This window comes from Orbicella faveolata, unplaced genomic scaffold, assembly GCF_042242905.1.
Source record: "Orbicella faveolata isolate gen_17 unplaced genomic scaffold, um_ofav_v1 contig_12, whole genome shotgun sequence".
Lineage (NCBI taxonomy): Eukaryota > Metazoa > Cnidaria > Anthozoa > Scleractinia > Merulinidae > Orbicella > Orbicella faveolata.
Window position 1 is genome coordinate 13,050,304 of NW_028301539.1, and position 17,197 is coordinate 13,067,500.

Below are 17,197 nucleotides of genomic sequence, written 5' to 3' on the forward strand. Positions count from 1 at the left end.
TAGTTCTCTATTGCCAAATCACGCCGTCAGATGTAATGGTTTACTTTGACCTAATCAGTTATTGGTTTATTATTATGTGCAAATTTTTGTTTATAACCTACCAACAAGAGGCGGGCGTCTTCTTGTCCAAATGTAACCTCACAGCTTGCCCACATTTTGTCTGTCTATTTCATCTTTAATTAATCAAAAAGTATTTATTTAAATAATCTATGAATAACATCATTTACAGTCCTGAGTAGAAACTCGTTTTGCCCACTGTTTTTGTCCTTTTTAGGTCCGAGAAGCATACAAAGGTCTGATGAGAAACTTAACACGAAAACTTGGAGCAACAGAAGCTTCAGAAGTTCAACTGTTAGAAATATTTCAATTCGAGAAAGAACTTGCAAAGGTCTTGTTTGTATTATAGATACCATTACGTGCCTGAAATTTTGCCAGGATTGCTCTGGAAAAGTGAATAAATGAATGAACGAAAGAACGAACGAACGAATGGAAAGATGAATGCATAAATGTCATGGGATGTTGTCACTGTCATTTGCAAGCAAGTTTATTTGGCTGGCTGTTCCTGTTCGTCCTTTTTCAAAACTATATTTTGAAATTTCTCTAGTATAAATTGACAAGTGAATGCCATATGCATTTTGTCAGAAGAGAGGGACTTTTTATGTCATATTCCATTACGAACTTGAGTACAGTGGCAGTGACAATGACAGTGACAGTGACAGTGACAGTGGCAGTGGCAGTGGTAGTGGCAGTGGTAATGGCGGGGGCAGTGGCAGTGGCAGTGGCAGTGGCAGTGGCAGTGGCAGTGGCAGTGGCAGTGGCAGTGGTAATAGCAGGGGCAGTGGCAGTGGCAGTGGCAGCATCAGTGGCAGTGGTAGTGGTAGTGGTAGTGGTAGTGGTAACGGTCGTGGTGGTTGGGCTGGTGGAAGTGGTAATGGTGGTCGAGACTGTAGTAACTGTAGTTGCAGTGGTAGTGGTAAGAGAAGTGGTAATAGAATTTGTAATAGTAGTCGTGGTAGTAGTAGTAGGTGGAGAAGGACAAGTAGTAGTGCTGGTTTGGGTAAAAGGAATAATTTTGGTTATTCAAACTCAACTTTTTTTCCCACTTTGTTTCGTCTTGTTTCTAGATATCCACTCCACGATTTAAAATGCCAACGTTTGAACAGGCTTACAAGAAGCTCGCGCTGTCAGAGCTACAGAATTACACAGGCAATTTTGTGAGTATCTCTGCATTCTGTATATGGATGGTGTTCTTGTATTGTTTTCATTTTCCAACTGAATATTTGTTAACTCGGTAGGTCAACTGGACAAGATACGTGGGGGTTATGATGAAGAATAATTCATTTCAAGTTAACAGTCAAACAAAAGTTGTGGTATACTCTTTGGAATATCTGAGAAGGCTGGTCAAACTACTAAGCAAAACACCTAAAAGGTTTGTTGTCAAAGGAAAAAGTGAACATTTCAATTAAAGCACCCGTGATGAGGCGACTCGTGTACATTTCGTACGCTCCGTGATTAGGCAAGCTAGATTGCATTTTGAATTTTATCAAACACTTATTGGATGAGATCTTTCATTATATTCACAGTAAGTAGGTGTAACGTCAAAACAAAAGTTATTCGTAAGAAGAGCAAGAAGATACTTAACCAGTGTAGACTAAACCTCTTGTTTTTATTCTCGACCGCGACTTACAAAAGCGGAAAGCATGGTCTCCGAAAGATTACCATGAAAACCTCGATGACGTAGACTAAAACCGGATGTGAATATCTTTACATCTCCCCTTCTTACAATAACAGAAATAAACGACAAAAGACAATCACAATCCAATTGAAAATCAAAATAAAGAAAATAAAGAAACGCCTTCTCGTGTCCGTTTACTCTTGATAATGTTGTCGTGTCCGATTACTCTTGACAATATTGTCATGTCCAATTACTCTTGATAATGTCTCGTATGACAATTGGTCCGCAAAGCGTGCAGGGCGTCTGACAATTCGTCCACTTCGTGTTGGTACCGCCGGTGGGGGTGGAGAAGTCTTGTACTTGCCTTGTGCAGAAGGTACTGGCTGTTTTAATGGGAACCTTTGCGCTAGTGTGTAATTCTTGACTCTCACGAGTACTCGAAGTGGCAGGTGGCACTGGTACTTTGTCAGATGGATTTGGAGAACTAGGTGGTTTGGGTCTTGGGGGCAACACCTTCTCGAACGTGCTGTCGCGCGTTGTTTTACGCATAGTTTTACGCGCCTAAGCTGTCGTCTGTTTCTTGTGTATACCCGTCCGTCTTCAGTTCGGACCTGGTAAGATCCGATGTCTACTTTCCCTTCAATCTCTTGCAAGTGTCCAATCCTTCTTCTTACGGAGCTGAGACTATTTCGGGTGTCCATGGCACAGCTCTTCCAGCTCCTTAGCACCTCTGTCGTAGTACATTGCCCGTTTTGACTTCTTTATTCTCAACTTTGGGACTAAAAGGAGGTTGAAGGTGGAAGAAGAGTTTTGTTTCTTCTACCGAACAGCCGCTGAGCTGGTGGGGAGTTAAGGGCTTCTGTTGAAGTGTTTCCCCAATCTAATAGTGACAGCCACGGGTCCCACCTGGATTAGGCTGCCATTTCTGGAGTGATTCTGTCTGTCTTGTGGGCATTCTCTACTTGCCCGTGTGACTGGGCATATGTGGGGCAGCTTGTCACTTGTTCAAAACTGTAGGTGTTGGCGAACTCATGGAAGCTATCAGATGCAAAGTTTTTTTCCATTGTCTGATACAGCTTGATCTGGTATGCCACGCCAGGCTAGATAGGCTTTGAGCTTCCTAATGATTCCTTCAGCTGTTTGTGATGTTAGACTGTCAACTTCAAATAATCTTGAGTAATAATCGACAGTAACCATGTAATCTTTGCCATTCGACTGGAACAAGTCCACCGCTATCTTTTCCCAAGGACGGGTTGGCATCTCGTACGGATCATTGGTTCTTTAGTTTGTTCCTTGGGCTCACTGCTGCAGGCGTCGCACTGGGCGATGCAGTTCTCAATGTCTCTGTTCGTGCAATACAACTTCTCTCCTGCTCTACGTAAGCAGCCTTGGATGCCTATGTGGCTTTTGTGGATCTTGGCCTTCATTTCTTCTCTCACACATTCAGGTACAAACCAACCGTTCGCCTTTGACAACCAATCCATTCTGGAGTTTCACGTCTTCTCGAAAGGGGAAGTAATCTTTGATTCTTGCAGGAAGGAGGTCGTTATTCTCTGGCAACCTTCTCTTATGACCGGGTGTGACTCAGTAGCTGTGCTAATAACATTCTGTGTCGTCTAAGACATTGGTAGGTACTGGACAATGTTGATACTCTCTGCATCTTTCTCAGCGTCTCCTCTACTGTCTACACAGACAGATGATTGGCCAAATACTCTACTGAGTGTATCTGCGAAGTACATCTCGGATCCCTTCTTGTGAATAACTCTAAGTTCATACTTCTGGAGTCGTAGCATCTTGCGTTGTAGACACTTTGGGGCAGTTGTTAAGCTTTTCTTGAAGATGGATTCGAAGGGCTGTTTCAATCTTGACGGATCTTCCTTGGACATACAGTTCCAACCGTTCAAGTCCAAATACAATGGCGAGGAGTTCTTTTCAACCTGTGCATAGTTAGTTTCTGCATATGTCGTAGCTCTTGAGGCATACCCTACTCGCTGACCGCTTTACGTGAGGCGCGCACCAAGTCCTTTGTCAGATGCATTTGGAGTTCAGTGTCTGCTTTGGGATCAAAGTACTTTAGAACTGGAGACTCTGAGATTAGTTGCTTGATCCGCTCAAAACTTCCACCTTGAACTTCTTCGTCCCGCGGGAACAGGTTCTCTTCTTTAAGGAGCTCCCTCATTGGGACAATAGCTTCAGAAAGATTAAATAATTTACCTTGCCGAGGAGCCTCTTCATATCTTGCTTACCTTTTGCGGTGGGCATCTTCTGAACCCCTTGGATCTTAGCTGGATCAGGCTTCAAGCCTGCTGCAGATATGACATGTCCCATGAAGGAATCTTCGGAAAGGCGGAACTTGCACTTCTCTTTATTTATCTTGATCCCTTTGTTTCCGTAACGCTTTAACAGGGCTAGGAGCCGCTAGTCATGGTTTTCGATGGCTTCTACTTTCCTTTCTCCAACTCCATAAATCAAGATGTCATCAATAGGATAGGTACAACTCCATGAAGTCCTCCTAAGGCAGTGTCAAGGCGCCGCTGGAACTCTTTGAGTGCAGGTGAAATACCAAATAGCATTCTGGTCCAACGGCAGCAACCTCGTGGGGTACCAAAGGTTGTGAGGAAGCTGCTATCAGTGTCCAACTGGACATGCCAGAATCCATTCTTGACACCTACTAGACTAAAGACCTTTGCCTTTGATAATTCTGGTAAAATATCATCAATTACAGGGAGTTGATAATGGTTGCGTTTGAGGGCCTGGTTCAGAGGCTTTAGGTCTATGCACAGACGTATTTTATCATTGCTCTTCACCACAACCACCACAGTGTAGAATAGAACTGTTGTCTATATTCTCTACCGCGACTTACAAAAGCGGAAAGCATGGTCTCCAAAAGATCACCATGACACCACAATGACGTAGACTAAAACCGGGAGTGAATATCGTTACATTAGAAAGGAGGTAAGTGTTACCAACTCAGGCCAAAGGTTGAGGTTCATAATACTTTCCAAGACCTTGATTATTCGGAATATCAGAAAAAACCCGAATTTAATAATTGTTTGATTAACCAATGTTGCAAAAGAGAGACCGTGTTTGACCTCATTTCAAAATACCGAGAAGAGAGTTGGAGATTATTGGATTCTGTTTCTAAGAAACAACCTGGTCTTGCCTCGAGAGCATATTCGGTTCGGCATTATTAAAAACTGCATCATTGGATAATGCAATTCGGGAATTTTCATTGGCTTAGCCATCATGGGTTATGAGCCATTATACCATGCACTACAAATATACTAAGCGTTCTCGTCATTTTTGGGGGGCGTTTTTAATTTTATTTTAGTTTTCTATATTTTGGAGCGTTTTTAACAAAACAATTATTCCACTCGCGCTTGTTGAAAATCAGAGGATTATAGCCAACTCATATCCAACGCGCGCTCGTGGAATAATTGATAAATAAACGTTACAAAGATCGTTTTTCCGTCATGTACGCTCTTGATACATAAAAAGATAACTACCTACTGTACTTACATACTTACCTACGTAAGTAAATACATGCATCATTCAAACATGGTGATGCCATCAGGTAAACTCAAAACAGCTTTGAAAGTGTTAATAATAAGTCGTAAAGGCGTAAAAAATATTCGTCCATAGGGAGAAAAACTACTGAACAAGCTCATGGAACAGTGTTCACCGCTGGCCCGATTTCACAAGCGAGCACTTTTTCTCAGCGGTGGAGTATCTAATGAGGAATGAGACGCTACGTAGTGTTAACATTGTCTGTGATAATACGATACTCAGGAAAAGCCTACAAATACTGAACTTATTTGTAAATGTTTTGTTTTGTCTAGAACTGTTGCTAATTATCTGATGTGGAGAGTCGTCAAATCAAAGTTCCTACAGCTCAGCAGTGATTTTATCGAAATATTTAAATCTTATTATCTACAAGCGTTTAACTACTGGAGTGACTCGGACCAGCACCAGCTCTGTTTAATGACAACTTCGCACAAGTTTGGAATACCTCTTTCAAAAGTCTTTCTTGATCAAAAATTTTATGGAGACAGCAAGAAATTGGTAAGAAAAATAAAACATAAATACTGCAAGTAATTTAAGGTTTCTCGATGCAGTTTTTTTTCCAGCCCTCCCTTCAACACATCGATGTGAAAATTACGTTGGTTATTGCCGTGCGTTTGTCCGATTTTGAAATTACTCACCCGATTACTCCCTGAATTGTAGTCCACTCGGTCCAATCACTATTTCGTACTAGGGAGAAATTGATTGGATATATGTAACTCTTAGCTTTTATAATATTTTTGGCCTTTGTAAACTAGTATATTCAAGTATTTAATTTCAGCATTTGTAATTCACATTTTTAAAATATTTGAGTAGTCGTTAGTTATTATTTGTAAATTCGCATTTCAAATTAGTTACACGACCTCACAAGCAGCAGGTTTAATTTGTTGTTGTGTACAAATAAAAGGCGGGTGTTCGGGAGGTCATGGGTTCGATTCCTGTCGGGGACTCAAAATTTTTCTTTGTCCCACGCTCGTGTCATGTTGATTAATTCACCTTTACATTTCATTACCGAGCTTAAAATTCACCATCTTTATGAACTTATCACAGGTATTATATTGTGTTATATTGTTATTTGTATCGTAATTTCATCATTTTAGTGTCATTATCATTTACTGTTATTAAGTTAAAAGTATGATTTCAAACGTTCTATGCGATGTGCACAAGCACAAGCATAAGCATAAGCACAATAGAAAGCAGCCGCGACATAAACATAAGCACAAGCAGAAACATAAGAAGAACGAACCCACCTATTTGTCTTGTGGAGTTTTCACTAGTAATGCGCTCGACATAAGCATAAGCATAAGCATAAGCGCAAGACAAACAGAATTGTTCGTTTTTCTCGTGCTTATGCTTATACTTATGTCGAACGCGTTACTAGTGAAAACTGAACAAGAGAAATAAGTGGGTTCGTTCTTCCTATGATTCTGCTTTGCTTATGTTTTTGTCGCGGCTGTTTTCACTTGTGCTTGTGCTTGTGCTCTAGTGGAAACCAGCCTATGGCTGGTTTGCAGTGTCACGCCATCAAAAATAAAAATCGTAACTATTCAATAAGTTAAGTCAAGAAGCTGAGATATGAAAGATGATTGATATATGAATAATCTCGCCAAGTTTTACGTCTGTACGGTTTTCCATCCGCGCGTTATTCGGAAAAGTGTTTCACTCAAATTTATAGAGCTTTGTATGGTGTCGCCATGTTTGTGCCCCTCGGAGGGACACAAACATGGCGGCCGTAAAGTGACAGAAACATCTGTCATTGAGTTTTGCCATTGAAACGAAACGTTATTACGCTAGAGCTCCGATACATTGAAATTAATACTTTGTCTAGAGCAAGAACTGTTTAATTAGTAAAAACTTGAGCAATAACTCATCTTTTGACTTACTCGACAGCCCTATCGAGCCGCCATTTTAATGTCACGCAACGCATAAACTTGGAAATTCCGACGTGCTCCATTACATGATGAGGAACCCTATCGGGCTTAAACGTTGCAAAACGTTAAGTTATTAGAGGGTCTTACATCTGATGAAACTAAAACTTCACAAGGATTGGTAATTTCTCAGTTTGGAAATTGATGACGTCACATGAAAACGGGCAATAAATGGGGTGTTGACGCGTGCTTACTTGTGATGTTAAACTGAAAAAGTCTGGCACACTTTTTCAGATTCTGTCGTCGTGTCTACGAAACTTCTTTTTAAACAATTCGCTCTTCCACTTCAAAAAGTGACAAGAGCCTTTCATCTTAGTGCCCTAGGACCATTTTCTCAGCTATAATGTGCTTGATCACAATTTTAACAAAAAATCAGAAAACCCAACTTGATATGCCCCTTTTACATATTTTTTGCTTTTTTACATTAACCCTTGTAGGCAATGGACATTATTGAAGATATTCGAGCTGCCTTTACCTCCAACATTGGAGAAGTGAAATGGATGGACGATGAGACCCGAGAGGCAGCCAGAAGAAAGGTTTAAACGTGTCCAAACATTGCTTCCCAAAGTTCTGTTTTAGCCAGTTATGTTTTTTCTGATCCCAGATTGAGAATTCTTAGTGCAATGGTACTGTCATAATTTTGCCACTTCTCTTTATCCTTACATATTCAGGGCACTTTCCATTCGACCAAATATTCCGAAATTTTCAAAACGGGGCCAAATGGTATGGAAATTTCCAGGGAAAGGGTCCAGAAAATCGGGAAATTATTGAATTTCCGAAATGCGAACCATTCAACCGAAAATTACGGAAATTCCGGGATGAAAATTAAATGGAAAGGAAATTTCCAGGAAAAAATGTTCGAAATTTGGGTGTACTTCAGGAGGTTGTCCTCTTTTTCGGAGATTATGTAAATTCGCAATTTTCTATTCAGCGCTTGTTCTTTTGGCCGAGATTACAGCGAGTTGGACATCTCACGCAAGGATGACGGCAACGCGTATTCGAAAATGGATCAATATTTTACGTTAGAATCTTGCCGCTTGGCTGTCCATAAATACTAGCTACAGCTAAATTCGTCAAGAAAGCGTTTAATTCCAATAAAAAATATGGGTAGGTTGGCTACGAAATGTACAAAGATTTATAACGCGTGCAAAGCCATTATACCACTAATTAAACCCTTTGTTTTGCGATGTTTTCACTGCCGTTGTGGTTTGTGTAAGGTCCATGCTGTTGTGGTCTCTAACAAGCCACAATGTCAACTTCTCAGTGTTCTGTTTGCATTTTTATTTGCGATTTAAACCTGGAAGTTATCGGAGTCAACCGGAACATTCTGTTCCATTCGACCCAGGAAATTACCGGAAATTCACACCGGAATTTTTGGTCGAATGGAAAACGCCCTCAATGTCTTACATCCCGTTCATAACTAAGTTGAAAATAATCACCATCACGCATACTGTTAGTTTTGATTCCGGCATAGAGGTCCGATTCTCGTTAACAGTATTAAACATTCAGTTTTGTTATGTGGTCTTATTTTAAATCAAGAATTAATATACCGTTTGTGTGTAGGCGGAAGCTCTTATTGAAAACGTAGGATATCCTGATTACATTGTGGACACTGAATACATGGCAAGAAAATATAAGGGGGTATGTTTAGATCCTAGAATCCTCTTCCAAGCGTATATTTTACATTTTTTTTTTGTTTCGCCAGGCTTCTGTTCTTTCGTCAAGGTTTGACCGCTCTTTTGAGTTATGGCAAAACTCCTGTTGATACTACAGAGTGCACACACAGCTACACATTTTATGTTTTTTCCTCTCGTTTTTAAAACTGACTGGCTTACGAACAGCGCGTGAAGCTCCGAACGCTTGGCTGCAAGAGCACTACCAGGAATTTAAAGCCTTTTCACTTCGTTAAGATCCTTTTGCGCGTTTGATAGTTTTCTGCAGAAACGTTCGATGATAACAGGCTTTCAGAACGAGCAAAATAATACTGGTTTTCCTTCCACTCGGGTAACGCGCTTTCAGGCCCCTGTTATATGGTCTCGGCTACCCGAGACAGCCCTACCCCAAGGCAACTTTAGTGAGTGTTTATATGCTTAAACGTAGTTCCAGTAGGCCGAGTCAAAGATTACCCTGCATGATTATTCATAACCCATATTGAATAATCTAGGTATTACGTGACACTCGCCATGCCGAGAGTTGTCCCGGTGAGGCGAGCCAAAGGGTTTATATGAAGAAAAGTTGCGCGCTTGCCAGGTTACCCTACCTGTCGAGGCGAGACAACTCGCCCACTCGAGTTGTCTCGCCCCCCGAGACGGGTTCGCGATCCTAATGTAAACGGTCGGTTGAATTTTGCAAAGAAATAAGCTCAAAATTACATCGGCCAGTAACTCGTGGGGATGGTTGTCTCGGGTACCCTAGACCATATAAATGGGGCCTCAGAACGAGCAAAATATATCATTATTGCTTTCTCCTCCACCCGGGTAACACGCTTTCAGAACGAGCAGAATATACAATACTTTCTCTTCCAACCGGGTAACATGCTTTCAGAACGAGCAAAATATATATTGCTTTCTCCTCCACTCGGGTAACACGCTTTCAGAACAAGCAAAATATATATTACTTTCACTTGCTTCACGGTTTTACTTTTTCTTTATATTCTAGCAAATGAATGGTTGGTTGTTGTTATTGTTGTTGTTGTTTTTGTTGTTGTTGTTGTCATATGATAATGGAAGTATGATCCTTGCGTATTGTTTTGGTTGAAGGAGCCTCCATTGCAAAAATTTTTGAAGGCTGTGTTCCTTATGGTTATCAACAATAAAGTACGAAACGAGAGAGAGAATACTTGTTACATCTGACTAGTTACATCTGGCTATTTTTTAGCAACCTGGGTGGTGACTTTTCCCTCGCGGTTGGGGAAAACACCTATCCATTGCAGTTTGTTAAGTGTTTTGATTAGTATGAAAAAGCTTTTTGCCGCGACTCAAGCAGCAGCGAGGCCTTCATGGCACAAACATGTCCTATCGTATAGCGGAGGCGTTAAGTATAATCATAAGAGTGAAATTGATTGCTTGGAGTGCAGCTTTGACTGTTAAGGACACACAGATAGAACCTCATCGGAAGGATTAAAAAGCATATAGTATGGATTTTTATCATCCCATGGTTGTCAGCAAAGTAGATGATTGCTACTTCAAGATACTTTCCTTGAGGCGTGGCACTCTGGGAGACCTCGATGCGGGCATCGAAAGTATTGAAGTTATAGAAGTGCCCTAACATAGTTCAGTGTTGTTTCGCATAGCGACCAAAACAACACTAGCAGATTGTGCTCGCTAGAAAGGCCGTTGCTATTTGTCATTCTAAACCGAAGAGGGAAGCTGACGATTTTCGGCCGAAACTTCTTTTCAAATTGCCATAAACGTATCACATTTTGGCCAATTCAGCCTCAGACTCATTTTAGTACATATCCTTCTCTTTCCTCCGTTTCGCATCATTTGACTTGACCCACATTTTCATCTTGTCGTGTTATTCCCATCACCGTCGGGTCTGTGTTGATTTGAGTGATGGAACGTTACGTTCAATACTGATCTTGTATCCGTTCTTTTCATTTTTCCCGATCGTTTAAAGGTGAAGATAGATGCAAAAACATATTTCGACAATGATATCGCAGTGTCAAAGAGCATGAATCTCGACAAGCTTGCAAAAGCTGGAACTGTTGTGGACAAGACTGAGTAAGAATTTCTGTTTTTACTTAAATATCCCTATAAATGTTTAAAGCAGATGTCTATTATGGTTCAGATAATTTATCAATAAATATGAATCTTAGTTTCGTTAGTCGTGACGAATGATAACTTAGTGTAGGTACTCGTACGGCTTTACACTACACCACGAAAACTCTCTCAAAATTACAACTTGAAAGAATTTGCAAATATCACGAGTTCTGTAAATCCTAGTTGCTAGGGGTTCATACGATTACTCTTTTATTGTATGACTGAAACAGTTACGAACACGACTTAATAAATTTGCTTGTTCTCAGCCAATCACAATTAAGTAAACTTCGCAGTATTGTAATATCATAACTAATGCCTTTTAATTTCGTTTGAGTTTTATTTTAAAGGTCAGCATGTAACATGCGACAAAGTCCCTTGTCGAGTTTACATGATGCGATTAATTTTAGGAACTAGTCCCTTGTAGTATTATTGCACAGGAACATACCCAAAAAGTAGGGGCAAAAGGTATCACTCTCTCACTCTGCGGCTTTTCCAAAGTGTAACCAAATTGATTAAAAAAATAACGTAGCATTGATATAAACCAGCGCAATATAACTCTATATTGTTCACTAGATTATTAGGTGCTTTTTATACCATGTAGTCAATGCCACTTTGAGGAGGACTTGCTTTCCCAAACATTGCGACAACAGGAGCTAGCACTTTATTGGTTTTGCTTCTGCTACCATTATTTTTATGATTTTGCCCCAAAGTTTTGTAAAATTCTATCAGCATCCTCGTGGTAGTAACGTTCTAAGCTACTTCCTCGGCTTCGTCTTTCCAGGCCAAGTCTTGAGCCGCCATCTTGAAGCAGAATTCGCAAGGAATTGTAGGAGCTTATTATAAGGATCTAGAACTGTCACTAATGTATTTTAATTGGGTCGTAGTTAGGGACTTTTCCACTCAATCCAAATCAGTTTAACTTGTGGGACAGGTTGAAGGGACCAAATTTTGGTTCTTGCGACTAGTTTTTTTTTTTTTTTTTTTTTTTGTGACAAAAATGGCTAGTTCACACAGTCTCAGGGGCTTGTCCCCTCGTATGCGCCGAGCTTTAGTCTCGCTTAAATGAAACTCTCGAAAATGTACCCAGAGACTCATCCTGTATCAGTAATAAGTGTTTAGGACTGAGAAACTTACTTCACAGAGATTGGCTGAGGGCGTGCAAATTTTTAATTTGCAGTACACTGCAAATTAATACAGTCGCGTTAGTAATAAACGGATAATCGTACGAAGGCTTCACTCCTTGTGATATTTGAAAATTCTTTTTAATTGCACTCGCAGTTTAAATCCGTAATTCCACACGCATTCATACGATTAACGATACTTATTTGTTTTAGCTGTGATCGTATGAATGCGAGTGTAACTGAGGATTAACACTGTTCCTGACATTTGAAAATTTGTTCAACCTTATCCGAGTTTTTACGTGAGTGCAGTAATAGTGTTATTATGTCTAATATAGCATGATTAATCAGACCCTCCTAACTCACACTCACGAAGCAGAAACAATTCCTCCGTCTGTTTAATTTTTACTCTTCAGTTCTTGCAAAGCGATCCATGATGGCATAGTCTGTTGACAATGTGTGTGAAATGTAATTGCAGTCATTTGCTTGATCGAATTCTGGCTCAGAATTGAAGAAAAGAAATTCTAGAGCCTAAAACCAACAACAGCTAACTACTGTAGCTTTTGTTTGTTCACTAAACCCAAAACCAAAACATTAAACTTAAACTAAAACATTAAAATCGCCGTCGCTAGGGAATAACTTTGCAGTTATAACGTTCGTCGTAGAATAATGCGTCCAGTATATCAGTGAAGATTAGAGGTTGCTGGTTTGAAGTTAGCGCAATGTATACAAATTTGATACTTCTGCTGACGTTGCTACTATGTTTTCTATTGCTTTTACGAATGTTGCAGATGGCCTTTCCCTCCAACAATGCTGAACGCATTTTATGCATACAATGAAAATAAAATGGGTAAGGAACTTTACTTTGTAACTGGTGCTGACCAGTTGTTACACAAATCTATCATTATAGAATGCTTTTTTTCAAATTTACGAATTCTACTTGGAGCCTTTCACTAGCAACGAGCAGGACGTTTGTTTTCTTTACATTTTTTAAGCTGGCACCCAGTTTTCTAGCGGATTGCACTACCACAAGCGTTATTTGGATGTTTTTTTTGAGGAGGAAAATGCGTGTAAAGTGCCTAAGGCTGTTCACCTGAGCAAAATGCGCGTCGTGATATTGGCTACTTCTAAACCCTCGTGGAATGTTGTAGGAGTATCGCTTTCGAGTGGTATACCTGCATGAAACAACCCACGGCTTTCCTGTTTTCTGATTCGCTGTATTTCCTATGGCATGGTATGAATGGCTGTACTGCTATATTCACAAATGTTTCTTGAGCTCAGGGAGAAAAAATACGAGAGTTTTTCAGAAGGCGATTATCGCTTGACAGTCGCGCATAAGAGATTTTATTATAGGGCTAGCTCCGTGAGCGGGCAAGATGAATCAAATCCTGCGCTGTGATTGGCTACCCGAGCGGGCAAGATGGAGCTATCTTGCCCGCTCGGGACTACCCGCCGTGTCCCGCAAGAAAAATTTTCCCGAAAGGCATATAATAAATCCTTTATTGACCAAGCTTGTTCGGTCAAGATGGCTGGATATTGGCCTCGTTCTTTTTTCGCGAGTTTATGGACCGAGACGGAGACAAAAAAGAACTTGGCCAATATCCAGCCATCTTGGCCTCACACTTGGTCAATAACCCATACGTATTGGTTAATTTAAACTTCGAAACTGGGTTTTACACCTTTAAAAATAGTTTTTTCTAACCTCTACTCCAAAGGAGTTATTATTGTCTAACAAGATAACAAAACGTTTTTGAATTTCAGTCTTTCCTGCTGCCATTTTGCAACCTCCATTTTATAATCTGCAGTATCCAAGGTAAAGAAAAGAATGATATTCACTTTGTGCAGCCATGAATTGCCAGGCTTCACTTTATGTTTAATGTAGCCTTTAGTGCAGGCGTTTTTGCTGGACGAGCGCTGGATAATTAACGTTTCTTTTATAATAGCAAAATTCGATATTTAACAAACACAACGTATATCTTTAACCGTACAGTTTAAGGTGGCTTACAATGGTTTCTAGTTCTTTCCATCACTTGCACTTTGATGGATCAATACTACCACTATTTGTCACATGATCCTACAATAATAATATCACAGAAATGTTCACAAATGTTCCTTGGCAAACAAGTTGTGGTCATCCTTTTCGTATAACAGATTACCATAGCATCAATTCAACCTATTAGAAACACCCTAAATTTTAGCTTTTAGCGCCTAAAACTCAACAAGATTCCCATTTTGTATTATGACATTGTGACAAGCATAATAAGATGCAACTTTTTAACACATTCTGTAGAGGGTGTTCAGAGCCACCTCAACTGTTCGAATTTCATTGAGCCAAAGTCAATCACAAAAGACGTATGGATAAAAACTCCAAGCAAGTACATGCAGCTGACGCAAAACGTGAGAAAATGAGGTTTTCAGCCAATCGCTTAGCGTAGTAATAACCACGTTAACTTCCACAATAATGAGTTGCCAGCAATCGGATACCGTGCTATGCGCGACGAACTCGAGGATCGTCAAGGGAGGAGGAGTGGGGGCAAACATTGCAAGTCGCTAGAAGGATATGTATATCGAAAAGTTGTTTTGATTTCCAAAAAACCATTTTCGGGAGAGATGAACGCTTTTTCGCCGTTGCTTTATTACAAATGGATCTGGGCAATATTGATAGGTGGAAAATGTAAGTTTTTGTTCGCATAACCGCGAAATATGTGATAAAATCTACCGATAAACTCCTTTGCTTCCGAGAGGTATATTTTGAAAAAATTAGGTATAAATCGAGAGTAAACAACCCAGTATTTAAGTTGTGTACAGGCTACTCTTGGCTTATTTAGAAGCTCAGTTATACAAATAATATTGGAAATATGCCCGGTGACGATCATTGTGCTGTGTGGGGTTGCCGGATTAAAGTGAGTAGACAGACCGCGCGACTCATGCAGTGTGGCCATTGTGTGGTTTAAAGCCTTTAAAGTTTTGCTTTTACAAGCATGTCTGAAGCGATTTTCCTTTTCTATAAGAGATCAAGGGTGGCCCATGAGTAATTATTATGGCTGGTTTCGTATTTAAAAATGCCATTTGTCCGTGACTATGCTTTTCAAATTTTGGCAACGAAGGTTAAAATTGTGTGACAAAGACAAGAAGTTTCTTGTGCGTTCTCGTTTTGAGCTCATTCATGCGTAAGCAGTGAATGAGAATCGTGATGTAGCAAATGTCGACGGAAGTTTGTGGACGGAAATTGTGGACCGTAGACGGAAGTGAAAGTGTCCTCACCACCCCTCCCCACTTCGGCTTATTAAAGTCCAAATAAACTTCGATAAGCAAATGCAAAGAATACGAAATGTTTGTATGGTGTAATAAATAAATTTTAACATCAAGTCAGAGATTCGCAACCTCTGAAAATCGCAATATGGATTGACAAGTCGAAACGTTCACACCTAGGGGACCCTAAATGGATTATTTTAACACACGCTACCACGAGGGAATTAACGAGGCAGTCATGGCAGCCATATTGGTTAAACACATATTCACTTTCGTATTGGTAAGTAATCATTGCTTTATTACTATGCTTTTCCTTTGGAACTCTTCTACATAAAACGCACACATCAATAATAGCGGCAAAGATACTTTAGTCTCATCAAACCATTTCTTGAGCTCCAAATTATTTCGAGACTTTCGAGGGGGTAACTCGAAAACACTGACCCCCAGTCCGCGGACTACCTATGGTCCACGGAATACCCCTATGGACCCCCCTCTACAGACCATCCCCCAAAATAGAGTAAAAATAAGAAATAAGTATTTCAGTTATGGGTTGTCTAATAGATCGTGTCGGCGAAATTTCGAACGTTACATAATTTTTTGCAAATGTAACATTCTTGGGTTAAGGCTCGGGCCTAAGTTATATCATTACACATTGCCATTTCCTTTGCTGTGGCCATACTGTATATGAAAGACCGTGAAACCCTCCAGGAACCCTCCGGGAAGCCTCCAGGAAGCCTCGAAATTTGTGTTCTTTCCCCTCCACCATTTTGTTCAGCCCATTCTCGCGTGGATTCCTGAACTCGTTCCAGGCTTCATGATTTACTCAGCGCAATTACAGATACAAACATGCTTGAACGACCTAAAAACACATCTTCCATAGCCAGATTGAGCCACGAATAGAAAATAACAATTTTCCTTGTTTTTGCCATCGGCATCTCCTTACGCTGAAAACAGCTTTTAGGCTTTTGGGGGGGGGGGCCGGGGGACGGGGGGAGGGTGTTAATACATTTGCACAGTGTAATACTCGAAATTTCGCCAACACGAGTAATCTATTATACAACCCATAAGTGAAGTATTTATTTCTTATTTTTATTCTATTTTGGGGATGGTCTGTAGAGAGGGTCCGTAGGGGTAGTCTGTGGACCGGTCCATAGGTAGTCCGCGGACCCGGTCCGAAAACTGCCATAGATAGGATCTGCCTAAAATCAGCAAAACATACCACAAAACAATCTCTTATTAAAAGTTGCTTGACTACCGGTCACACTAGATCGACAGCAGGAAATGTTTTCAGGTTTACAACGATAAAGCTGGTTTGGAAGTTTCAATTGTAATGAAAAGGGAAAATATGACTTCATCATCCCGGCAAAGTGAAGAAATGTTCCAAGAAGGACCAAGCACACCCCATTTTTTCTGTTTTGGAAGTTTCTATTGTAAGGTTAAAATTATAATTTGCGCTGATTTATAAACCGTTAGTTGAAGATACAGCTGTAACTGAAAAATTATGGGGACCATTGTCAGTTTGCAGAAAACTTGCTTGTAAACAAATATTTAACCTTTGCAAGTTCAAGAATTTTGTAAGAAGGAGAAAATATACCTGTTTTTTTGTGATCTGGTAGTCAAATATTTATAATGTTGCTTTTATTAAAGTTGTTCTATATTTTACAAAAACTATTTTTTTGCTTCTTTAGAAAACAACTATGGTAGCCTGACACTACGTTAATAAAAGCCAAACCTCATGGTTACCCTGAAACAAGGATATTACCAGTCTGACTAGAAATCCTAGGAAATTGAAAAGTGGTCATAATGACTACACGACAAAACAAAGTTGGGTTACAGGGGATAGTCCTGAACTGGTTCAAAACATATTTGTCTGATAGAAATCAGTGGATATCCATCAGTGGA

The 17,197-nt window shown here is 40.1% G+C and overlaps 1 protein-coding gene across 3 annotated transcripts in view; it reads left to right on the forward strand.

Moving 5' to 3' along the window:
• Positions 1–17,197, forward strand: part of LOC110055076 (endothelin-converting enzyme homolog) — a 104,067-nt gene that overhangs the window by 32,458 nt on the left and 54,412 nt on the right. For all 3 annotated transcript variants that reach the window (XM_089282475.1, XM_089282477.1, XM_089282476.1), the window contains 9 exons: positions 275–388; positions 1,125–1,214; positions 1,296–1,429; positions 5,515–5,737; positions 7,602–7,700; positions 8,728–8,805; positions 10,783–10,886; positions 12,835–12,893; positions 13,805–13,856. In XM_089282475.1, the coding sequence (XP_089138601.1) occupies positions 275–388; positions 1,125–1,214; positions 1,296–1,429; positions 5,515–5,737; positions 7,602–7,700; positions 8,728–8,805; positions 10,783–10,886; positions 12,835–12,893; positions 13,805–13,856 (953 nt within the window). The remainder of the gene's footprint in view (positions 1–274; positions 389–1,124; positions 1,215–1,295; positions 1,430–5,514; positions 5,738–7,601; positions 7,701–8,727; positions 8,806–10,782; positions 10,887–12,834; positions 12,894–13,804; positions 13,857–17,197) is intronic.